Below are 20,548 nucleotides of genomic sequence, written 5' to 3' on the forward strand. Positions count from 1 at the left end.
AAATTAAAAAAAGTCGTTGATAGTGAATACTAAACCAGGTTGCATTCCGTGGCAGGTCAACCAAAATTTAGGCATGAAGATGCTATCACTACTCTATATGTATATCGAACAATTTTTATGTGTTACAGAAAATATGAAAAGTAAGATGGTTTAACATTGCCTGTTATTCATATTTGCATAAAGATATCACTGATTTGTTGCAATCATGGATCTGAATGAAGCAGAAGAAAAGGTATTTATTTCAGCATACAAAAAGCATGATTGACACTTTTCTGTGTAAATTACTAATTTTTGCTTTAAAATTATTGTGAATCTCTATTTATTTCTATTGTGTTTAGTGTAAGAGCTTGCCAGATCATCTTGCAATGAAGATATCTGGTTCTCCTGCTTCAAATAACACTTTGCCAATAATCGATCAGCTCACCCCTGTAACGCGCATTCTGCAAGCTCGCAAGGTGCCTACTTTTAACAATACTTTTTCATCGCTGGTCTAGAATCTTACCACATTTTTTTAAATATGCGAAACAAGTTGTCTAAATTGAAATTTTTGAGAAATAAATATGGGGACGATTAATATATTAATAATACCTGACCCACCCGATACTAAATGCTAACTTGACCCCAACCCAACTAATGTTAGCAATATAACCCCCCGGACTAAAATGTGGTTGGATTCTAGAGCAACCCCCTTTTTTTCTTCTAATTTACATTGTGTTAATGTTGTAAAATTCCTTTTTAGTTTAAAGTAAAGTTGTTTCTTTTTGATGTATTAACTAACAAAATATTCTAAATTCCTAAAAACCTACTGTATCAATTTCTAAAACCTAATGTAATGATAGTATGGGTAACTTTTTAAGCTGAACTTTTTTATAGGCTGAAGACATTTACCAGACGGAGTCACCCGGAATGTCACCATGCACACCAGGGATAAACTATTGGGTAGATAGATAACTCATGTTAATCACTTGTTTCTTCTGCAATTAAAATTTAAAAGTATAGACCAGTGGAAATTTTTTGGCTCGCGGCACACTAAACAAATCTTAAATATTTCGCGGCACACTTTTAACACAACAACAATAGAGTAATTTTACAATCGCCCTTGACACACGACAAACTAAACGTCTCAATATTATTAACTTGTAATGGATAGTGTGTATTAAAGTCTAAAATACTTGCGTGTATGCGTATTGGTAATACAAATACCCTTATTTCCTAAATTCCCAAAAGTTTCGCGGAACATTTGACAGTCTCTCGAGGCACACTAGTGTACCGCGGCACACAGTTTCGGAATCACTGGTATAGATAGACCGATAATATCGGTCCGATATATTTGTATTTGGTCCGGTTGATATTTACAGTGAATATGTGATGTAGTTTTCCTACATATTTCCTTTTTTTTTTTATTTAGCATCATGCCAAGTTAATATGTGAAATAAGAGCTTATATAACAGTTCTGGGTAGATAAACTTAAATATTTTTCTGATTTTCTTTTCACTTAATTTAAATTTTTGCTATACTCCAGTATAGGTATATCTAAAAAAAATTTGCTGTTAAAAATCGGTGTCAGTATCTGGCAAAAACATTAAAAATCAGGTAGGTGTCGGTCCGAAAAAAACAAACATGTTAGTTGATTACTAGGTTTAGGCTTGCAAAATTTGATTTTTTTGTTTAAAAATTAAATCTAAACAATTTTCTACTCTTGACAGGCAAAGCTGCAGGAATACGAGCAGAAAATTGAACTTTTGAAGAAGGAAAACGCATTTCTGCAATCCAACCTAATGACAGAACAGCAAACGAGGGAAAACTTTGAGAACACAAACCAAGACCTGGAGCAAAAATTAAAAGCATTAAGTAAGTAAGACTTTAGATAGGAAAAATGCCACTGATATGTAGTAGGGGTGACAAAACTGTGGTTAAATTGGCAGGACTTTTCAAGTGACATTTTAGGGACACTTGCGCCTTTGTGCTGATCAGATTTGCTTAATGCAGAGTCAATAATAGGAGTACTTAGTGCAAATCAAAACTTAAAACACACAACAATTCTATAATCGAAATTAAATAACTGTAAAAATCATAAACTATCTATATGCCTAGCACTGTCAGTATCCTGCTAGTCATTTTTCCCACTAATCAAAAAATCTTTTTTTTAATATTTTCTTTGGAACCAATTTCTTAGGTTTTCTAGCTGATTGCTTTGCTGACATTGCTGCTAAGTCGCCAGCAAACTGCAAAGAACCAAAGGCGTTTTTTTGGCTTACTACCCTAGAATTTATTTATGCTCGATTTCTGTTGTTCACAAGACTTATTTTATGGCATCACATTTTTACAGTGCCGTTTCAAACAAAATTATGGGATCCACCAAATCCTTTTGTACAATCAAATCAGCAGATTTAGGACACTTTGACAGCGTGATGGCATTTATTTGAGTCCTGCCGTGAATAAAAATTCACAAATTTCCAAAAAAATTTTACCCATTTATTGTAGTTTACCAAGTAAGAAATGTGGTATAATCTTCAGTTATTTCACTTCAAAGTGGCCCCCAATCACCGCTCCGTGGGGGGGATGCGAGGGCTACAGCTGAGTAACCCTGCTTTATCCTATGCAGCATTTATCAATTGATAAAGACTTTTATTCCAGTTTTCTTTTTAGTGATTTAATGCAATCAATCCACCTTGCCTTCGGTCTTCTTTCTCTGCCAGCCTTTCATGCACTGTTTTTCCAAATTATTACTGTTTCATTGAGTGATATATTTAAAATCGAAGTAGATTATATGTGGCATAGAAGCTGTCTGTAATGTGCAAATTTTTATCCCAGATCAAAAATCATTGCGAAATAAGAAAGAAATTGATGAGCTGAGACATGAAAGTGATGAGATATGGACATTAACTAAGGAAAGAGATGATTTACTGAACAAAAATGAATGGTGGGTTTGGTTTGAAAATATTAATAAATACTGTATGTAACATGTACACTGGAAGCCATCGCAGACCAACCAAACTATCGATTAATTATGCAAGCAAGGCAGGTTAGAAAAACAACTAGCCTGTGGTAAGATTCAAACTCATGGCCTCCGGTTATATTGGGACTGTCGCTCTACCAACTGAGCTGCACAGGTTAAGAGAGGAGCGAGTCGAGAAACAACCATAGCACCATTGTCTGTGACATTTTGTTCCTAAACGCAAAACTATCTGATGTGTGGTTCGAACTTACAACCTCGGCAATACCTGGACCAGTGATCCAACTGAGCTACACGGGCTCAGAAAGGAGCGAGTCGAGAAACAACCATTCGCCAATGCTGCTATCACAGTTGTCGAACACATATGTACATGTGTATTTTTCTTTTATGAGACATGTATACATATGTGGGATCATTCCTTTTAGTTTAGTTTAAATTTTAGTGAAACAGAACATTTTAATTAAGAAGTATACAAAAAGAACCACAAAGGTTAAAAAACATCTGAAAGAACTTCATTCAAACACAGAGTACAACAGTTAGGCAAAACACAGCATCTACTTCATTCTAATTAAATTTTTAAGAAGAACTGTTGATGTTGATTTTGGCGGAACTGTGGTGCTCCGTGTTTTAAAATAGTTGTTTTAGATATTTTTTCAACTTTTGTTGGTTCTTTAAACAGAAATAGATCCTAATTCAACAACAATATTACTATTGTTTAATCAATTGAAACAGGTTGTTTGTTTTTTTGCATAGAGAAAAATCTTCAGTATTAGATCCAAATCAATTATTTAAAAAAAATTCTTATTCCCAAATTATTTTTCAGCTATCGCCAAAAGCAAGCCAAATATAATGAACAAGAAGATACTATTGCAGTGCTAAAGCGAAATCTTGATGATTTGACAAGTCAATACAAAGAGGTTGAGTCAGAGGTAATGTTTTTTTTTCTTATTTTTGTTCCTTCATACACTGTTTATGAAATTCATAAAAAAGCATAGTTTTTGAACGTTGCAAGCATCTTTTTATTCCTTTTTTAAACAAAAAAGTGTTATTCAAAATGTTTACAAAACGCTACCTACTTCTGTATGGGCTTAGATATTTTTCAACCTCCAACCATTATGCTCCAAAATCAAAAACAAAGCTTCTCTGGCAATTGTATATCATCTCCAACATATCGGCAAGCCATTCAAGTTGCCTTCTTCAGGTTAAATGCTTTAAAATGCTTGTAGTAGTACAGTTGAATAGGTCGCCGAAATGTTGGAGAAAAGACATAAATACCAGAAGAGCTGGTTTTTTATCAATATTATGCCTGGTAGCATAGATGCAGACTTTCTGTTTTTAAAGAGGTGCTCAAATTTTTGCGATAAATATGTCGTCACCAAAATGCCTGCTGACTGCTGTTAGGGGGGAAAAAGGTAAAATGAGTTGCAAGGTATTAGAAATAATTGACTAACTGTAGAAATTTATGTGAAAATGGGGAAAAAATGGTCTACAAATACTGAAAAATGGTCCACAAAGCCCATTATTTGGGTTTGGTTGTCGGTTTGTGTTTGGATGGGTCAAATAATACTTGCCCCACCCTAACCCCAAATAATGTGCGTTGCTGTATGCGGTATTTGTAGACCTTTTTTTTCGTTACTTTATACATATCAAATTGAAAGAGTTCCTAATTTTCTTACTGGAACAATGAAAGGTTTTAGCCGACTGCGTGAAATTTTCATACATGGAATACTCACAAGTTACGTCATAACAGGAAACAAAGTAACCTTTATAGGGGGATGGTCTGAAAAAAATGATATTTTTTATCGAATCGCCGTTCTGGACCGTTCCGGCTTATTTTAACCACTATGCAGTATTTGTAGACTGTTTCCCCTAATCACATGCATCCAAAGAAATGGAAAAAATTTGCGTGTAGATTTATATCACCGTTTTAGGGGGTGCTGGGCACCCCTAGGAGCACTCTTAGCACCCCAAATTAGGCATCCATGCCTAGTAGCAACAGTTTATCAATTTGTGTCACAATTTTAATTATCGCAGCCCTTTTGTGCCGAACTAATGTTCTTGGCATTAAGATGCGCTACTCATGGACTCGGTTGCCGTGGGGAAATATCACTTTGTGTTAATTTTGCAGCATCTGTTTTCTCAGCAATTGTGCCCGAAATAGTCTGCAACATATTGTTTATGTATTATTATTTTTTCATAAAGATATCAAACCTTATCCTTAGCAGCTACTTTGGGGATTGTGTCCCGAACTAGTTTGCAACATATTGTTGATGTAATATTCTGTTTATTTTTCTCATAAAGATATCCACTCAGAAGTACCTAAAATGTGACGTGAGGCAACTAAGTCAAAGCGTGGTTGAACACCAACAAACGATTGAAGAATACCAACAAACTTTAGCAATGCAGGTAACAACAGAAAATTTGTTTTTATACTTTTTGAAATTTATGCTTGTTTATGTTCGTGCATGTAGTAACAATTAAAGTGAATTTTCAGTCATGTAATTTGGTGCCAAGCAATTTTGAACCTTGAATAGATTTCTTGTTACATTTACACTTAGGGCGATTATTTTTTTAACTTAATATTTTTTTTGTCATGTTAGGTTAAAATTTCCAAGCCAAAATTCATTACAACTTGCACCGAGATCGTTACAAAATTTTGAAAAATGTAGTGAGCTTTTTGCAATAGTCGTTCAGTTAAAATTTTATCAAAATCTAGTTTTTAATTACATCCAACAACGATTTTTTTTCTGTAAACTTTTCTTCATCACTGAAAACCAACGAATATATTAGGACAAAAATGTTGCATAATATGGATTTGTGTTTTTCATTTAATGCAGGAACACCAAATAAGCCAATTCCTAGAAGCAGAGAAGCAACTGAAACAGGAATATGCCATGCTAAAGGAAATGTTTGAGGCACAAAAGCTGGAGATTAATTGTCGCAGTGGAATAGGTATATAATTATGCTTAGCAGTGTTCAGGGTTTCCACGAAGTCTTTAAATCTTTAAAACACTATGTTTTTTCAAAAGTCTTGGAATAGTCTTTGAATATATTTCTGAAATTTTGAATTTAATGTTCTTTTTTCTCATTTGATTTTCCATTTGAGTTTGTTTTTTTAAGTTATGCGTTAAAAGAAGTTTTTGTTATAGTGAGCATAGCATATTATATACTACATTATAACAATAACCTACTAAATGAATTGACTATTTTTGCCAAGTCAAAAAAATAATCGCCGTAGTTATAAATTTAACAAGAAAGCTATTATTCAAGGTCAAAATTGCTTGGCACCAAAATACAAAATTAACCTTTGATGTTATTACTTGCACACATATAAACAAGAAAATTTTAAACCAACAAAAAAGAATTGAAAACAAAGTTTCTTTTGGTACCTGGCATACCTGCATTGTTAATGTTTGTCGGTATTCTTCAACTTTTTTAACTAATGATTTGAGTTAAATTGCATGCTATTTTTGAAATGTATTGATTTAAATGATTTAAAAGATAAAAAAAAAGATGTTCAAATACTTTTATTTAGTGGGTTTTTTGTGTTACTGCATATTTGTATATAACGCTGTTTTGAAATGGTATTTTTAGTAAATGGCATAATTGCATAACAAACTGTTCTATAGGAACCCCAGATGTTTCATTTGTGCAAGGAGAGTCTATGACTGTGGTTGAGGTAAGATTTAGTAGACCTAAAAAATATGATTGCCTGACTAGTGATTATGTTTACATGATTGCGAAAAAGTTTTTGATTTGTTAAATGTTGTTGAATTCAGTCTTTGGTATTTTTCTTGTAGTTATCTTTTCCTAGATCAACAAAAATTTGAAGTATAGTTTCACCCTAAGCACCCCAAACTCGGCGTCCATACATATGCCAAGTTTAATGTAAATGTCTTAAAGTTATCAATTTTGTAATAAATTGAACACTGCATACTCAAGTCTGAAATGCTTGTAATATACAGACAACATAATACAAATAACTTATTTTCCGAAATTATGTAATCTGAATAACTACTTTTCCAAATTATAGAAATTAAAAAAATACTACTAGTTAAAAAAAAACTCTTATTCAAAAAAAAAAGGTTTTTTTTTCCAAAAAAATCACAAAGTTTCACAACACACTTAACAATCTCTCAAGGCACACAGTTTAGAAATCACTCATGTAAGTAACACAACCTTCCTTTTGTAGATTCAAGAACTGAAAGAAAAGATAGAGGAAATGCAATGTAATTGGCTTGAACCTGAAAAAGCAAGTGAACTCAAAAATAAACTGGATGCTGCTGAAAAACTTGCGCTTTCAGAAAAGGTAATTTTTTTGAACTTTATTAATATTTTATTATTTTTTTTTATATATAGTTTTTACTATTAGAAAATATAATTAAGGAGATTCTTTTTGTTTTTTGTAAAAATCTAGTTGTTGCCTAAACTTTTTTTTTAAGGTTAGAAAAACTTTGTCGGGTATATAACAAACATATCGCTTCTATTTAGTGCTGGAAAAATTAAAATCAAGTGGCATATGGGCAAACTGTATTTTAAAGTTGACAATATTTCGCACAACTGGTTCAATAAAAAATTAGCAATGTAATAATTAGAATTAGAAGAAACCGCTATTAACCTAAACTGAATTTATGTCAAGACAAAAACCAAATTGCTCAAACCCAAACTAACAAATAATGTAATGTTTCAAGAATTGTATGACTGCTATAGGCGAAATATACTGATTTCAATTTCGGATGTCTGATACTTGACATTGTGTTGCGATACTGGTACAGTCATACCAGATATTTTGGCAGATATTTTGGATATTTAAGTACAATTAGTATTTTCAGATAAGTATACTTTTCGAAGTAGAAATGACAGAGTTAGATCACAAATCAGGACTGAAACAACTTTGCCTAAAAAAAAAAAATTAACATGTCGCAGCTATACGCAATAAAGCACCAACCGCTTTAATAACATACTTTGAACATTTACAGCGGTTCATGGCATTTCCGATAATATTGTATCGTAACAGATAACCGATACAAAGTACCAACATCCTTACTCGTCCGATACTAGGCTGGTATCGGTGCCGATACGATACCAAATTTAGTCATGGAAATATTTTCATTTGCGTTTTTTTTAATTTCTTTATAATTTCGTTATCATGTTGGCACTTATACCACGCTAGTATAGCATGAGTACCATTGTAACTATACTTGCCACTTGGTATCGGCACCGATCCGATATTATCAGACATTCCTAATCTTAATGTATACATTAAAGTAAATAAATAAAAAATAAAATGTTTTCTTAAACATTTTTGGACATCTGCCTAGTTTTCAACCACTTAGGATCGGGTACCGGCCTATGTTATAATCCCAATGTACATTATTGGAGGAAAAAAGTGAAAAAACAAACAAAAAAAAACTTTCTTTCAAGAAAAAAAAGGAAAAGAAAAAAATTCTTAAAAAAAAATCTTCAAAAAAAATTCCTAAAAATTTCATATTTTTCTTGATTAATTTTGTTTAATTATTAACAGGATCATGTCCATGAGCTTTTAGCCGCAGCAGACAAGCATCTCAGCGCCATCGGATCTTTAGAGCAAGAAAACAAGCAACTTCGCCTGGCGATAAAAGACGCAGAAGACCGGTTCAGCGACGTTCAGCAAAGCATGGAAGCGATTGAGAGAAGCTCCGAAGCAGTGATCGCGAATCGTGAAGATCTTTTTGTCGAACTTACTGAGCTCAAGGGACGACTGAACGCCGTTGTGGAAGAAAGAGATTGTTTTGACCAAGAGCGCGGAAAACTGAAGGAAAAAATCGGTAAATTACACTTGGAATAATTTGAAAACACCAAAAAAGTTAAAAATCGGTAAATTCAACTTCCATCGGTAAATTGAACTTGGAATAATTTAAAAAATAACATTTCACAAAAGTTTGGTATAAAAATAACTCTTAGTTTACAAAAAAAAACATTTTTTGTTAATTTATTTTTAATAATAAGTTTTTAAAATTGTTTTATTAAAAATTACATTAAATTAAGTTGACAAATGAGTTGAAGCATACCAATTACCAACCCATACAAAAATACTATATATTTTTTCGCTTGTAGTTTTTATCCAAAATTAATTTGTATTAATTCAAGCTTAAAATGAATAATATAGTTTTAATTGGGTCGAAAAATCAGTTGCATAATGCAACATACTAACCTATACAAGAATCCAACTAAAAACTTTTCTTCGTACTAGAAAAAGAATTTAACTTGTTTTATTAAAGATAATCCATTAAAATGTTCGTTGCCAAAATTTTTTTTGATTAGTGCAAGCTTGAAAAGATTATACTATACTTTAGATCAGTGGTTCTCAACTGGGGGTCCACGGACCCCTAGAGGCCGCAAAACGTTTTCAGGGGGTCCGCAAAAACTTCTTAATATACCTTTATTAAATTAATTGGCGATGGGAAATATGCTTAATCAGAATTTTGGTAAGTGATAAAATCACATTGTAACATGTTGTAAATCGCATTGAGTGTGACGTAACACTTCCATTGTGATGTAACACAAATATATTGTAAAATGGAAGGCAGCATTATTACAGTTCACATGTACTTGATTTTAGTTTATGATAAGGTTCGCAAAGATGACATGCGTTTAGCATAGTCAAAAACACAAACCCGCATTTCAAGACTTACTTTGTAGATGTAGCAGCAGAACACACATTAAAATAAACGTGCCATAAGGCAATTTGGTGTTGTCTGTTACTTTACCCAACATAAGGTGCACTAGGCAGATATACTGATTTTTTTAAAATAACTAAACGCACATATAAGTAACACCAGAAAATGTAAGGGGTCCGCGACTATTTCAAAGCATCAAAAAGGGGCCACGGGTACAAAAAGGTTGAGAACCACTGCTTTAGATTAAGTTGATCATTTGCAGCATACCACCCATACAAAAATACTATTAGAAAATTGCTTAAAGTTTCTTTAAAAAAAACATGTTTTTATTAAACACAGAATTGGAATGCGAAAAAGTTGAATTAGGTAAGGTCTTTCGCCGTTGACCTATACTCTGGTCCTAAAAGTAGGAAAGTTTCACTAATACTCTTTAGTGATAGTTTCTTTGAAATTATCAGGTTAAATCTTAAAACTCCAGTATCCTATACCTTTACAGATACGCTACAACAAGAGCATTCGAACCTTAGGGAACAGACTGAAATGTTGCAGTCTTACAACTCGGAGGAAAATTCCAAATCAATTTCGGCTTTGCAGGAAATAAAAGCGGAGGTTTGTGTTTGTTTAACCCATTTTTGCGTGATTTATTTTAGAGACAGAGTGTAACGTTTTGTAAGTATTTACGATTTAACGTTATCGAATATAAATTTTAGATATTATAAATAAGAATGTCCGATACTTGACATTTTAATCTGTTACCGATATATTTGACATAAAAATCTCGCGATCTGATCTAACATCTGATACCAAATGACGTCAATAATCTGCTCAAACTAACAGAAAAGATAAATATAACAGAGTGTTGCTCTTCCAGCAGAATATATAATAGATCGACGTTTCGACGTGCTATACAGATTCTGTTTTACATGTGACGTCAGTATCCTGATGAAGACGTTCTGTATAGCACGTCGAAACGTCGATCTATTATATATTCTGCTGGAAGAGCAACACTCTGTTATATATTATGCCTGGCAACAATAGCTTATTTCAGAAAAGATAAAATTAAATCGTTTCACGTAATAAGAATATCAAAGCCCATACAGAAGCAGGTATCATCTTGAACGTTTCGAATAACTCTGTTGAAAATGAATAAAGAGTTATTCGAAACGTTCAAAATGATACCTACTTCTGCATGGGCTTTGATATTCTTATTACGTCTTACTACAACCTCCAACCATTATGCTCCTAAATCGTTTCAATATCATGTTTTTCCAGGTTAATATGTCAATTTATTTAGGTGTTATTAGGTTAGCTACCTCTATAGTTGTTAATCTAAGATTTTTTTAGATGAATTTGTGTTTCAAGGTAAAAGTCGCTTGTTGGATTGCAAATCATGACTGAAATTCCCCATGTCAATCTGGTATCGGATCAGCACCGATACCAGCCTAGTATCGGACGGACAAGTACCGATACTACCAATTGCCATCGGGTATCGGCTCCGATCCGATATTATCTAAGTGAAGGCAGTTACCGATATATTTGTTTACCGTTATATCGATCAAAAATTCGCTCATAGTAATATATCGGTATCGGTAAATTTAGGCCGATATTTTTTTTTTCAAAAAGTTATAGCGTTCATATTTTTGTTGTATAAATATCCGTCTTTTTCCGTTACCTAAAAGGTTTAATATATAATATGCAGAGAGTCTGTTCTGTACCGGACTCCGAACTTCGCACATTTGTTTGGAGTCGGCCTTCGGGCTTTGGCTCAATTTTTGGCTGCAGACTCGGTTATTTTTTCTGATGAGTTCTTTTTGTTTTTAGAACGACCGGCTACAGCAGATCAACCAAGAACACTTTGAAACCATTCAGGCGATGCAAATTTCCTGGACGACTCCAGCTAATGCTAGGAATCTTAAAAGTGATATAGACACAACCAAAGGCGAATTGTGCAAGGCACAAGTAAGAAAAAAATATTCAAAATTAAATTTTCGATAAAATGTGGCCCTTGTGTTAAATTTGCAGGTTTAGCAATTACATTTAACATTTAGTTTTCTGAATATTCTGTTGACTTTCCTGTCTCAATCAAAGTCAGTCATTTATAGGTTCTAGTCGTTTATAAGAGAAACGTATTTCGCCACAAAATGAGGCAACATCGGTCTCTTAAATCGAATAAACTTAATCATTTTCTTATAAATTACTGACTTTAATCAAGACCGGAAAGTCTAAAGAATATTTGCTTCCATTTAAAGTCATTGTCGTCATTTAAGTGTAAGGGCGAAGAAATATCTCCTTATTTTACATATTCGGCTTGCCATTACCCATACGATAAACTGACAATGCCTTATAATGTGTGGCGAAATATATTTTTCTTTTAAATCACTAGAAGTCTAGAACTTCTAAATGACTGACTTTAATCAAGACAGGAAAGTCTAAAGTATATTTGCTCCCTTTGAAGTCATTGTAGTCATTTAAGTGTAAGGTTGAGGAGATCTTGATATTTTAAACATTCAGTTTACAATTGACTATACGTTAAACTGATGGAGCCTTAATTTGTGGCGAAATATATTTCTCTTTTAAATGACTTACAAAATGACTGACTTTGACGAAGACAGGAAAGTCTAAAGCAGTGGTTCTCAACCTTTTTTCTTTCGTGGCCCATTTACGTTGAAAAAAAATCCTGTGGCCCATTAGATTTATGAAAGAAAAAACTGTAAAATAGGTTTAGAACAAAACACTGCAGAACGTGCATTAGTGAGATACTTGCGGCTGAACAATAAATTTACATTCCTCTTAATTCCTCGCCAAGCCATTATTCCAGTAAAATGAAATGTAGTGACACAAATGAAACTAAATCTAGCCTTTTTAAGTTGGTCTGTGGCCCACCTCAAATATTCTTATGGCCCAACAGTGAGCCATGGCCCACTGGTTGAGAACCGCTGGTCTAAAGAATATGTGCTTCAATTTAAAAGTCATTGCAGTCATTCAAGGGCGAGGATATAATATTCTTATCTTGCACATTAGGTTTTTGAATTGTCCATTAGTTTTCTTTATGTGCGGTTTCTTTTTAAAACTGAAATTAAGAACTGTGACAATCTTTTTATTTTACTGCTAAAGGCCGCCTTTTTGTATTAAACTTTTACCACGTCTTACTTTGTTTCAGGAAAAATGTCAAGATCTGGAATCAAAAGTTGAAGAACTAGAGAAAAATTTCTCGGAAGCCCAAAATCAAGTTACTATCATATCATCAGAAACGGAAAAGCGTGAGATGAATAGCAAGTCGCTAGAAGCAGAAAAAGGTACATTCGTCAAAACATTAGTTTGTGTATGTTCCATGTGCATTACCGTAAATTTTTTTTGTATAAAAAATGTATTTTTATTATAGGTTTCTATTTTTTGAATTTTTATTTTTGTTTGGATAGATTTACTTAAGGAAGTTTTTCCTAATTGTTATTTTTTGCTTCTTATTTTGTTTTGGGAACGGTAACATCTCTGTGCGTTTTTTTCAAATAATCAAAAAAATTGTATTTTATGTATAGGTTTCCGTTTTTTAGAATTTTATTGAATGTTTAATTTTTTTTACCAAGACCTACTTTTTTTTCCTAACTGTTTAGCTTATTTTTTGTTTTTAGAACCACTAACCTTACGGTGCGATTTTTGTGTAAAATATAGGTTTTCGTTTTTGAGGATTTTGTTTTAATTTTTTGAGTTAGGCTTACTTTAGGAAAGTTTTTTTCATTAACTGGGTAGATTAATTTATTTGTTTTGTGACCGGTAACATGTTATTACCTTTGACATTGCAATATTTCCGCTTGACATTGCAGTAAATTTTGTCTAACTTACTTCTTCCCACAGATGCATTGAAACGAGAATATGAAAATGAAATTAAACGGCTTGAAGCTGTCATGAACCACACACTTAATACAAAAGACCAGGTGTGTTAACATGTACAGAAATGGAAAACTGGTATATTTTACTACAGAATGGAAAACTGGTATATTTAAACTACAGAATGGAAAACTGGTATATTTTAACGCTTGAAAAAAGTAGACCATTTGAAAAAAGAAAGAAAAATTTGTGAAAAGGAAACGTGTTTTGTAGAATATTAAAACTTAACAAATAAAAAAATAAAAAAAGTTGTACCAAGAAAATTTGATTTGCAATATATTAACACTTGAAAAACATTTAAAAAAATATTTTTTTTTAAAAGAACAATTTATTTGTGTGACTATATTAACGCTTAAATATTAAAAAGAATTTTTTTTTTAATTTTAGGATAATTAACATTTAGGAAAATAAAAAATAAAATGTTTTTAAAAGAGAAATTTTATTTGTAGGAATATCGGAGTCAAATTGAAGGAAATTTACGTGAACTCGGTAGAATATCGGAAGACAAAAATTCTGAAATTGACAATCTTTCCAATTCTTTAGAGCAAAATAAAGAACTGTTAAGTGCGTCTGTTGCTAAAACAGGTAATTATATTTTTTATGAAAAAAATCGCAAAATTATTTAGAACTGTGTTTTAACTTTCTGAAACGCGTACCCCTAATCAATTTTTTTTGTTCGCGTGGACCAGAAGTAATTTTTTTAGAGATGACGTCATAAAAACAAGCAGACTTTGAAAACCGTTTGTTTTCGATTCAACAAATGTGAAACTGAAATAAAGTATAAAAACATTTAAGAAGAAGACGCCAAGGCTTTTTTTTTAAATAAATTATTTTTTTTTTGCAAAATTCATTCCAGTTTTCGAGTTATAAACCACGATTTTAAATAGGTCTTGATCGACCCCTAATACCATTAATGATATAATATTGTGTTTTTTTTCAGTTTTAACCTAATTTTTCTTTTATCTTTATTTAACAGAAGCTTTAGAAGAAACTCTAGCCGAGTTACTCGCTCAAAAAATGAGGCAAGCCAGCGAAAATGAGAAGCTAAGAGACGAGGTGGACAAAATGCAAACTGAGAATGCTCAAAAGGTAGAGTAAATAAGAAAATTGTTGGTTCATACGCCTTATATTTACCTATACCCAGCTATGTAGGAAAAGTTTATTTTGAGTTTTTTGTATGATTTTTTCTTTAAATGCTCTGGTTAGGTTAATTTATTGTAATTAAAAAGAAATAACTTTGCTTTTCACAACAGAATACTTTAGAAAAGCTAGCAATTCAAAACAGACTGGATATCTGTAATGATTAAAGATCGCGGGTCGGATTTGAAATTTGTTTCGAACTTATTTGACTTGATTTTTATTATTAATCTAAGAAACATTCAAAGTATTTTACAAATCATAAAATGAGCGTTAGCTTGGATTCGCACCCGATAAACTTTTCCGTTAATAAACTATTTATGACCGTAATTTGGGATCACTACGTATTACGTAAGTATGCAGCCGGCCAGGAGTCCTGTCATAATAATACATACCTTGTTATTCCAGCAAATTGAACTGGACGCATTAAACAAACTTCATTCTGAGGACCAAGAAACTTTAAAAACACAAGATATTCAGTTTGAAGCGCTGAAGCAGGTTTGTAAATCTTTTATAGAGTTTCGAATAAATCTAAGGATAATAGTCAGGTTGTAGTTAGGCGTAGTAAGAATATCAAAGCCCATACAGAAGTAGGTAGCATTTCGTGATGTTTCGAACAATTTTTTTATATCATTTTTGACCCTTGTTGAAAAATATACTTCCTACTTCTGTATGGGCTTTTTCGGTATTCCTTCTTAGATTTGTTGCTCGGTATAGTCATTCGGATATAACCAAGCTTTCTAGAGTTTTTCCAGCATTTAATTTTTCTGTCTTTATAATGTTGATAAGCCTGAAAATATTTCTATCTTTCAATGCCAGCCGTATAATGTGTGAACTATCAACGGATGTGTACCGCACTACCGTCCAGAGTTTTTTTTTTATAAAATTGTATGAAATGAGTCGCTTAAATTTAGTGCTGTTTTAAAAGACTGGACTACTGACTTTAACATAACAAACAAAATTTCTAGTTCCAAGTAATATTTTTGATAAATATTTAAAATAAAAAAATTTATCAAAATTTATAAACTCGTCCATGTATAAAATCTCACTCAAAAAATAACAAAAACGCAATATTTGGCCAGCAAATTGTTTGACTTGCACAAACTGAGCTAAATAACCTGACTTTTAGCAACCATTGTAAACACTTTATTTTAACCCGAGTTGTTGGACACAAAGACTTAAGTCAAGTCAAATCATTTGTTTAAAAGACTTAAGTCAAGGTAATTTTGGTCAAAAGGTGTAAGGCATGTCAAGTCATTTAAAAACAGTGACTGAAATGCACTTGAGTTAAGTCATTACACACTACCGTACACTGTGGCATAAATTTGCGTTATTGTTAGCAATACCAAAATGATAAAACTGTTTTAATAAAACCTATTTTTTTACCAGGAGCATTCTTTTCGTGAAACTGAGATCAAAGCCGAACTTGACGAAATGAAGTTGAAATTCAGCGAACTAGTTCAAACCCTACAACAGGATGACTCGAGAATTTTAAACAGCTTTAATGATAAAGGTATGTATTGTGTAATCAACATATAATCTAGCGATATCCGATACTTGACTTTTAATTCCTATACCGATATTTTGGACAAAAAGTATCGCGATGCGATCCAATACCAAATGACGTCATTACTGTGCTAAAACAAGCAAAATAATTTGAATTGAAACGTTTAAATGTATTTTTTTTTTTTTCATTTTACGCCAAAATTTTAATTATCGTTATGGAGTTTAGTTACCTCCAGGTGTTAACCTACTATTTATGTATACGGATAAATTTACCTTTAAAGGTTGAAGAGCTGCGTTTAATCGCAAACCACGGCTAAGGTTCTTATGGTAATTTCTTACGGCACCGATATCACTCTAGTTACAGTATCAGACGATTACCTGGCCAGTGGCCACGTCTGTGTCCTGTGTGGAATATGACGAAGGGGTCGTGATTCTCCATAAGTAGTTGTACACAAAGCCACAAGCGTGTCACGCCGTTCAAGTGTTGTATATATACAAGGTGGCGATGTTTATGCGGATCAACTTATATTGGACAAACCTAACGTAACCTACAATTATACCTATGATTAACCACGACCCTTCGTCACATTCCACACAGGACACTAACGTGGTGGCCAGGCAATTACGTGTAAATCCTGGTCATATAATGGACTTCGAAAACCCCAAGATCCGTGTTAGCGTCGTCTTTTGATTAAGTAAACCATATGACTAACACGTCGCAATTCCGATATCAATGCAGACCAAGCTTCAATATCAATATTAATATTCTTTTTAATATATGAGTCACGTGGGCGTTATATATGCTTAGAATCAGTGCTTTCTCACTATGCTGAAACTCAATAAAGATATATTCGAAACGTTCAAAATGATACCTATTTCTGTATGGGCTTTTATAAGAACATCAACATGGAATTATTTATTTTTTGCGATTTAAAACAGCGATTCTAACTTAAAAAAGGTGAATAAATTATTACAAAAATACTACGTTAACTACCAGTGTCAACTAAACGTCCTAACCTTATCCAGTATCGCTATCAGAATAATGTGTGAGTGAAATATCGCATATCGGTATCAGAATAAAAAGTATCGTACATCCCCAGTATTGTACTTGTTTGTTTTTTCGCAGATCTCTCGTTCGCATCGGAACATAATTCATCTTCGTACACTTATCGCAACAAGAGCAACAGCATGGGCGGTGCTGACGACAGTTCAAGCCAAAATATGGAGGGTAAAAATACTTTATTCGTAAAGCTTTGAAAAAAACAAAATGGAAAAGTGTTTTTTTTTTATTGGTACCTAGCATGAAAATACTGTTAATGTATTACATAAAGCAGGGTTGTCACCAATTCTTACATATTTAAATGTCTTTTAATCGATATATACAGTATGCATTAAAAAGTCTTTGACAAAACCTATGTTTTTTCAAAAGTCTTTTGAATTTATTTTATGTACGGCCTAACCTAAGGTATGTGTTTAATAAACAGTGCTGATGAAAACTATTTTTATTGTGTTAACCACGGTATTTATACTGTTCTCGAAATATTATTAAAAAATATCGAGCGATCAAAGTTTTTTTGGAAACTGCCGAAATCCTAGATATTGCTTAAACAAAACTGAAAACAAATCAACATAACCCAATTTGAAAATGTTTAGTTTTTCGACATTTCACAATACTCTCTGTCTTCAGAAAACCTACGTACCACTGTTGGTGAATTGGAAAACTCACGACTTGAAAACGCGGAATTAAGTTCGAAGATGTCGGAATTGAACGAAGCTCTCAATGACAAGGTACCTCACGTTTTCTATTATTATTATTAATTTGTGTCTTTAGATTGGCGCATAAATATATAACAATAATAATACTCTTCTGAAATGAATTATAAATAAAACTACTTTATTGTCACCTATAACCTTTACATTTTAGTGTTGGTTTACTTCAGTAACTTTACTGTGCATCAGTTATAAAATTACAACACGGTTTTTTATATAAAAGGACGTGGAAAAATAGTGCTTCCAAGAGAAAAATTAACAATTAAATACCTTTATTCCGATAAAAAATCTAAAACTTAATCCTGCTACATGTTTTGTTTTACAATTTTGTTTGGTGTTTTAAGATTTTAATTACTGCAGTAACTTAACTGTACATCGGGTATAAAACTACAACACGGATAAACGCTACTCAGTGTCAGGTTTACCAACAATAAATCGTAACTTGGTGAGACAGGAAAGAAAAAATGTGTAATTTGCAGATTCAACCCAAACTTTAAATAAGAACTGAAATTCGGCAATGACCCCAAAACAGTAAGGCTATTTTTAAGAAAAGATTAAATCTAACGACAAAATGGGTCTAACCAGAAATCTTGTGGATTAGGTTATGTTGCACAATTAACAAAATCTATTGTAACCTTAACAATAAAATCCTTAAAAAGACAGCTAACTTAATAATAAAGCTTTTCTCAGTTTGTTATAGGTTGGTTAAATATTTTTTTTTAATTTTTTCATGCTGTTACATTAGTTCTTTCTTTTGCTTTGTGCGATGCTTCAGGGGGCTTTTTATTTGCCTTTACTTTGCTTCAACTTTTACTTTGTTCCATTCCGGATATGATTTACTCTCAAACATGGGCGCCGAAGGTGGGTGTGCAGAGCGTTTTTAGACGCCCTGGATTTCTCGTAGAGCATTGCGTGGACTACGGTAGGCAGGATATTTTAAAAATGGCGTCATAAATTGACGTAACGATATAAATTGACTTAATAAATTTGCTGATTTCGGTCCAAAAATGTGAAAATGAAATAGAGTCTAAATACATTCGGTGTTTTATTTTAAGTTAAACTGTTTTCTATAAAAAATTGGTTAATTCTTAAATATAAACTAATATTTCAATGTGGCCTTCACAGACCCCCTAAAACTAGTTCACAAACCCCCACGGGTTCCATGGACCCCAGTTTAAGAACCCTTGTTGTAGAGCTTTAACCTACCCCTGGAATTCGACCAAGTTATCAATAAAAGTAATAAAAAATAATTTCTGTTGCACAGTCTTAGTTAAAGTGTTTGAACTTCCCCGAATTACCTTGTATAGGCACGATGCCATAGAATCCCCAAACTATATTTTTATGTTTTATGCATTATTTTTTAATTATTATTCCTTTAGCCGAAAGGTTCGAAAATAAGGTTTCAAAAGTAGAAATGGTTGACTCAGTGATAACAGGCGAAAGCTATTATCAAAGAACTCACATTTTTATCTAATTAAGAAGAAAATTTGCATTGTCTAGAAAATAACGCCCTGGAATTTTAAAAGTTCGGCGCCTATACTCTTAAACAATGTTTACTTAATTAACCTGAACTTAATAGGAACATCATAGCCCATGCAGAAAATAGGTATCATTTTGAGCGTTTCGAACAACTCCTTCAAATGATACCTACTTATGTATGGGATTTGATGTTCTTACTACGTCTTACTACAACCTCCAACCATTATGCTCCAAACCTGAACTTAATTTGTCAAAAAATAGCAGGTAAAAAATCGACACTGTTAAATCGTCCATTTCATATCGCTCTCGCAGACCAGCTCACACGCAAGCGCCAACAAACAGCTCCACGAATGCCAATCCACAATCTTACAGCTCCAACAAAACATTGCGGACCTACAATCCAAAATGCAAGCTCAATCGGCCAATCGCGACCTGGAAAACTCACAGGTGTCAGAGGCCGTTTTCCGCCGGGAATCGGAGCTCAAAATCCGGCTGGAACAGTTTCAAGTCCTCGAGGTCCAACACGGCCAGTTGAAGGAGGAACTACGCAATGCTTTGCTGGAGGTTGAAACGTTCAAAGAGCGGGAACTTGCTACCAGACGGGAGTTAAATTTTAAGGTGTGTGTGGGATTCGAACAATGTTAAAATGTGTAAGGTATACGCAGACTTGGACAACTAGTTAATTCTAGTTTTCTAATTCAATGAATTAGAGAAAAATGCGGCTAATTCTAATTCTAATCTAATTCCTAAATGCTTGAGTGCTCTAATTTTAGTTCTAATCTAATTCGTATTTTACCAAAAATGCTACTTTGTCCAATGGCATTTTGAGTCTCTTAGTCAAAACAAATAATTTGAATTCAAACTCTTTGGATGGAACAGAATTTTCACAGTCTAAACAGCATATGTTATTTTTAAACGCTTAAAAATTAGCACACACATAATTATCATTCACATTCTTATTAAAATACTTCCCGATTTGAACGTAATTGATTGTGAATAATCAAATGTAATTCTAGTTCAAATTCATTTTGTTACGAATTCGGTAATTCTAATTCTAGTCTAATTTCAGAAAACTCAAAATGATCTAATTCTAATTCTAATCTAATTTGGAAAAACTGAAATGCTCTAATTTTATTTCTAATCTAATTTTAAAAAG

General features: G+C 32.7%; 1 protein-coding gene across 1 annotated transcript in view; it reads left to right on the forward strand.

Annotated features, from left to right (window-relative positions):
- Nucleotides 1-127: 127 nt before the first annotated feature.
- Nucleotides 128-20,548, forward strand: part of LOC146141550 (uncharacterized) — a 41,756-nt gene continuing 21,335 nt past the window's right edge. Inside the window, exons 1-22 of the mRNA XM_083390178.1 lie at nt 128-232; nt 339-455; nt 874-939; nt 1,707-1,851; nt 2,815-2,923; nt 3,780-3,885; nt 5,258-5,362; nt 5,794-5,908; nt 6,586-6,635; nt 7,149-7,265; nt 8,481-8,763; nt 10,112-10,224; nt 11,437-11,574; nt 12,776-12,911; nt 13,468-13,547; nt 13,950-14,085; nt 14,477-14,589; nt 15,046-15,135; nt 16,027-16,150; nt 17,270-17,371; nt 17,831-17,931; nt 19,705-20,010. Coding sequence (XP_083246304.1) covers nt 206-232; nt 339-455; nt 874-939; nt 1,707-1,851; nt 2,815-2,923; nt 3,780-3,885; nt 5,258-5,362; nt 5,794-5,908; nt 6,586-6,635; nt 7,149-7,265; nt 8,481-8,763; nt 10,112-10,224; nt 11,437-11,574; nt 12,776-12,911; nt 13,468-13,547; nt 13,950-14,085; nt 14,477-14,589; nt 15,046-15,135; nt 16,027-16,150; nt 17,270-17,371; nt 17,831-17,931; nt 19,705-20,010 — 2,679 coding nt within the window. The 5' untranslated portion in view covers nt 128-205. The remainder of the gene's footprint in view (nt 233-338; nt 456-873; nt 940-1,706; nt 1,852-2,814; nt 2,924-3,779; nt 3,886-5,257; nt 5,363-5,793; nt 5,909-6,585; nt 6,636-7,148; nt 7,266-8,480; nt 8,764-10,111; nt 10,225-11,436; nt 11,575-12,775; nt 12,912-13,467; nt 13,548-13,949; nt 14,086-14,476; nt 14,590-15,045; nt 15,136-16,026; nt 16,151-17,269; nt 17,372-17,830; nt 17,932-19,704; nt 20,011-20,548) is intronic.

The sequence above is a fragment of the Ascidiella aspersa genome, chromosome 5 (genome assembly GCF_963924565.1).
Source record: "Ascidiella aspersa chromosome 5, kaAscAspe10.2, whole genome shotgun sequence".
Taxonomy (NCBI): Eukaryota; Metazoa; Chordata; class Ascidiacea; order Phlebobranchia; family Ascidiidae; genus Ascidiella; species Ascidiella aspersa.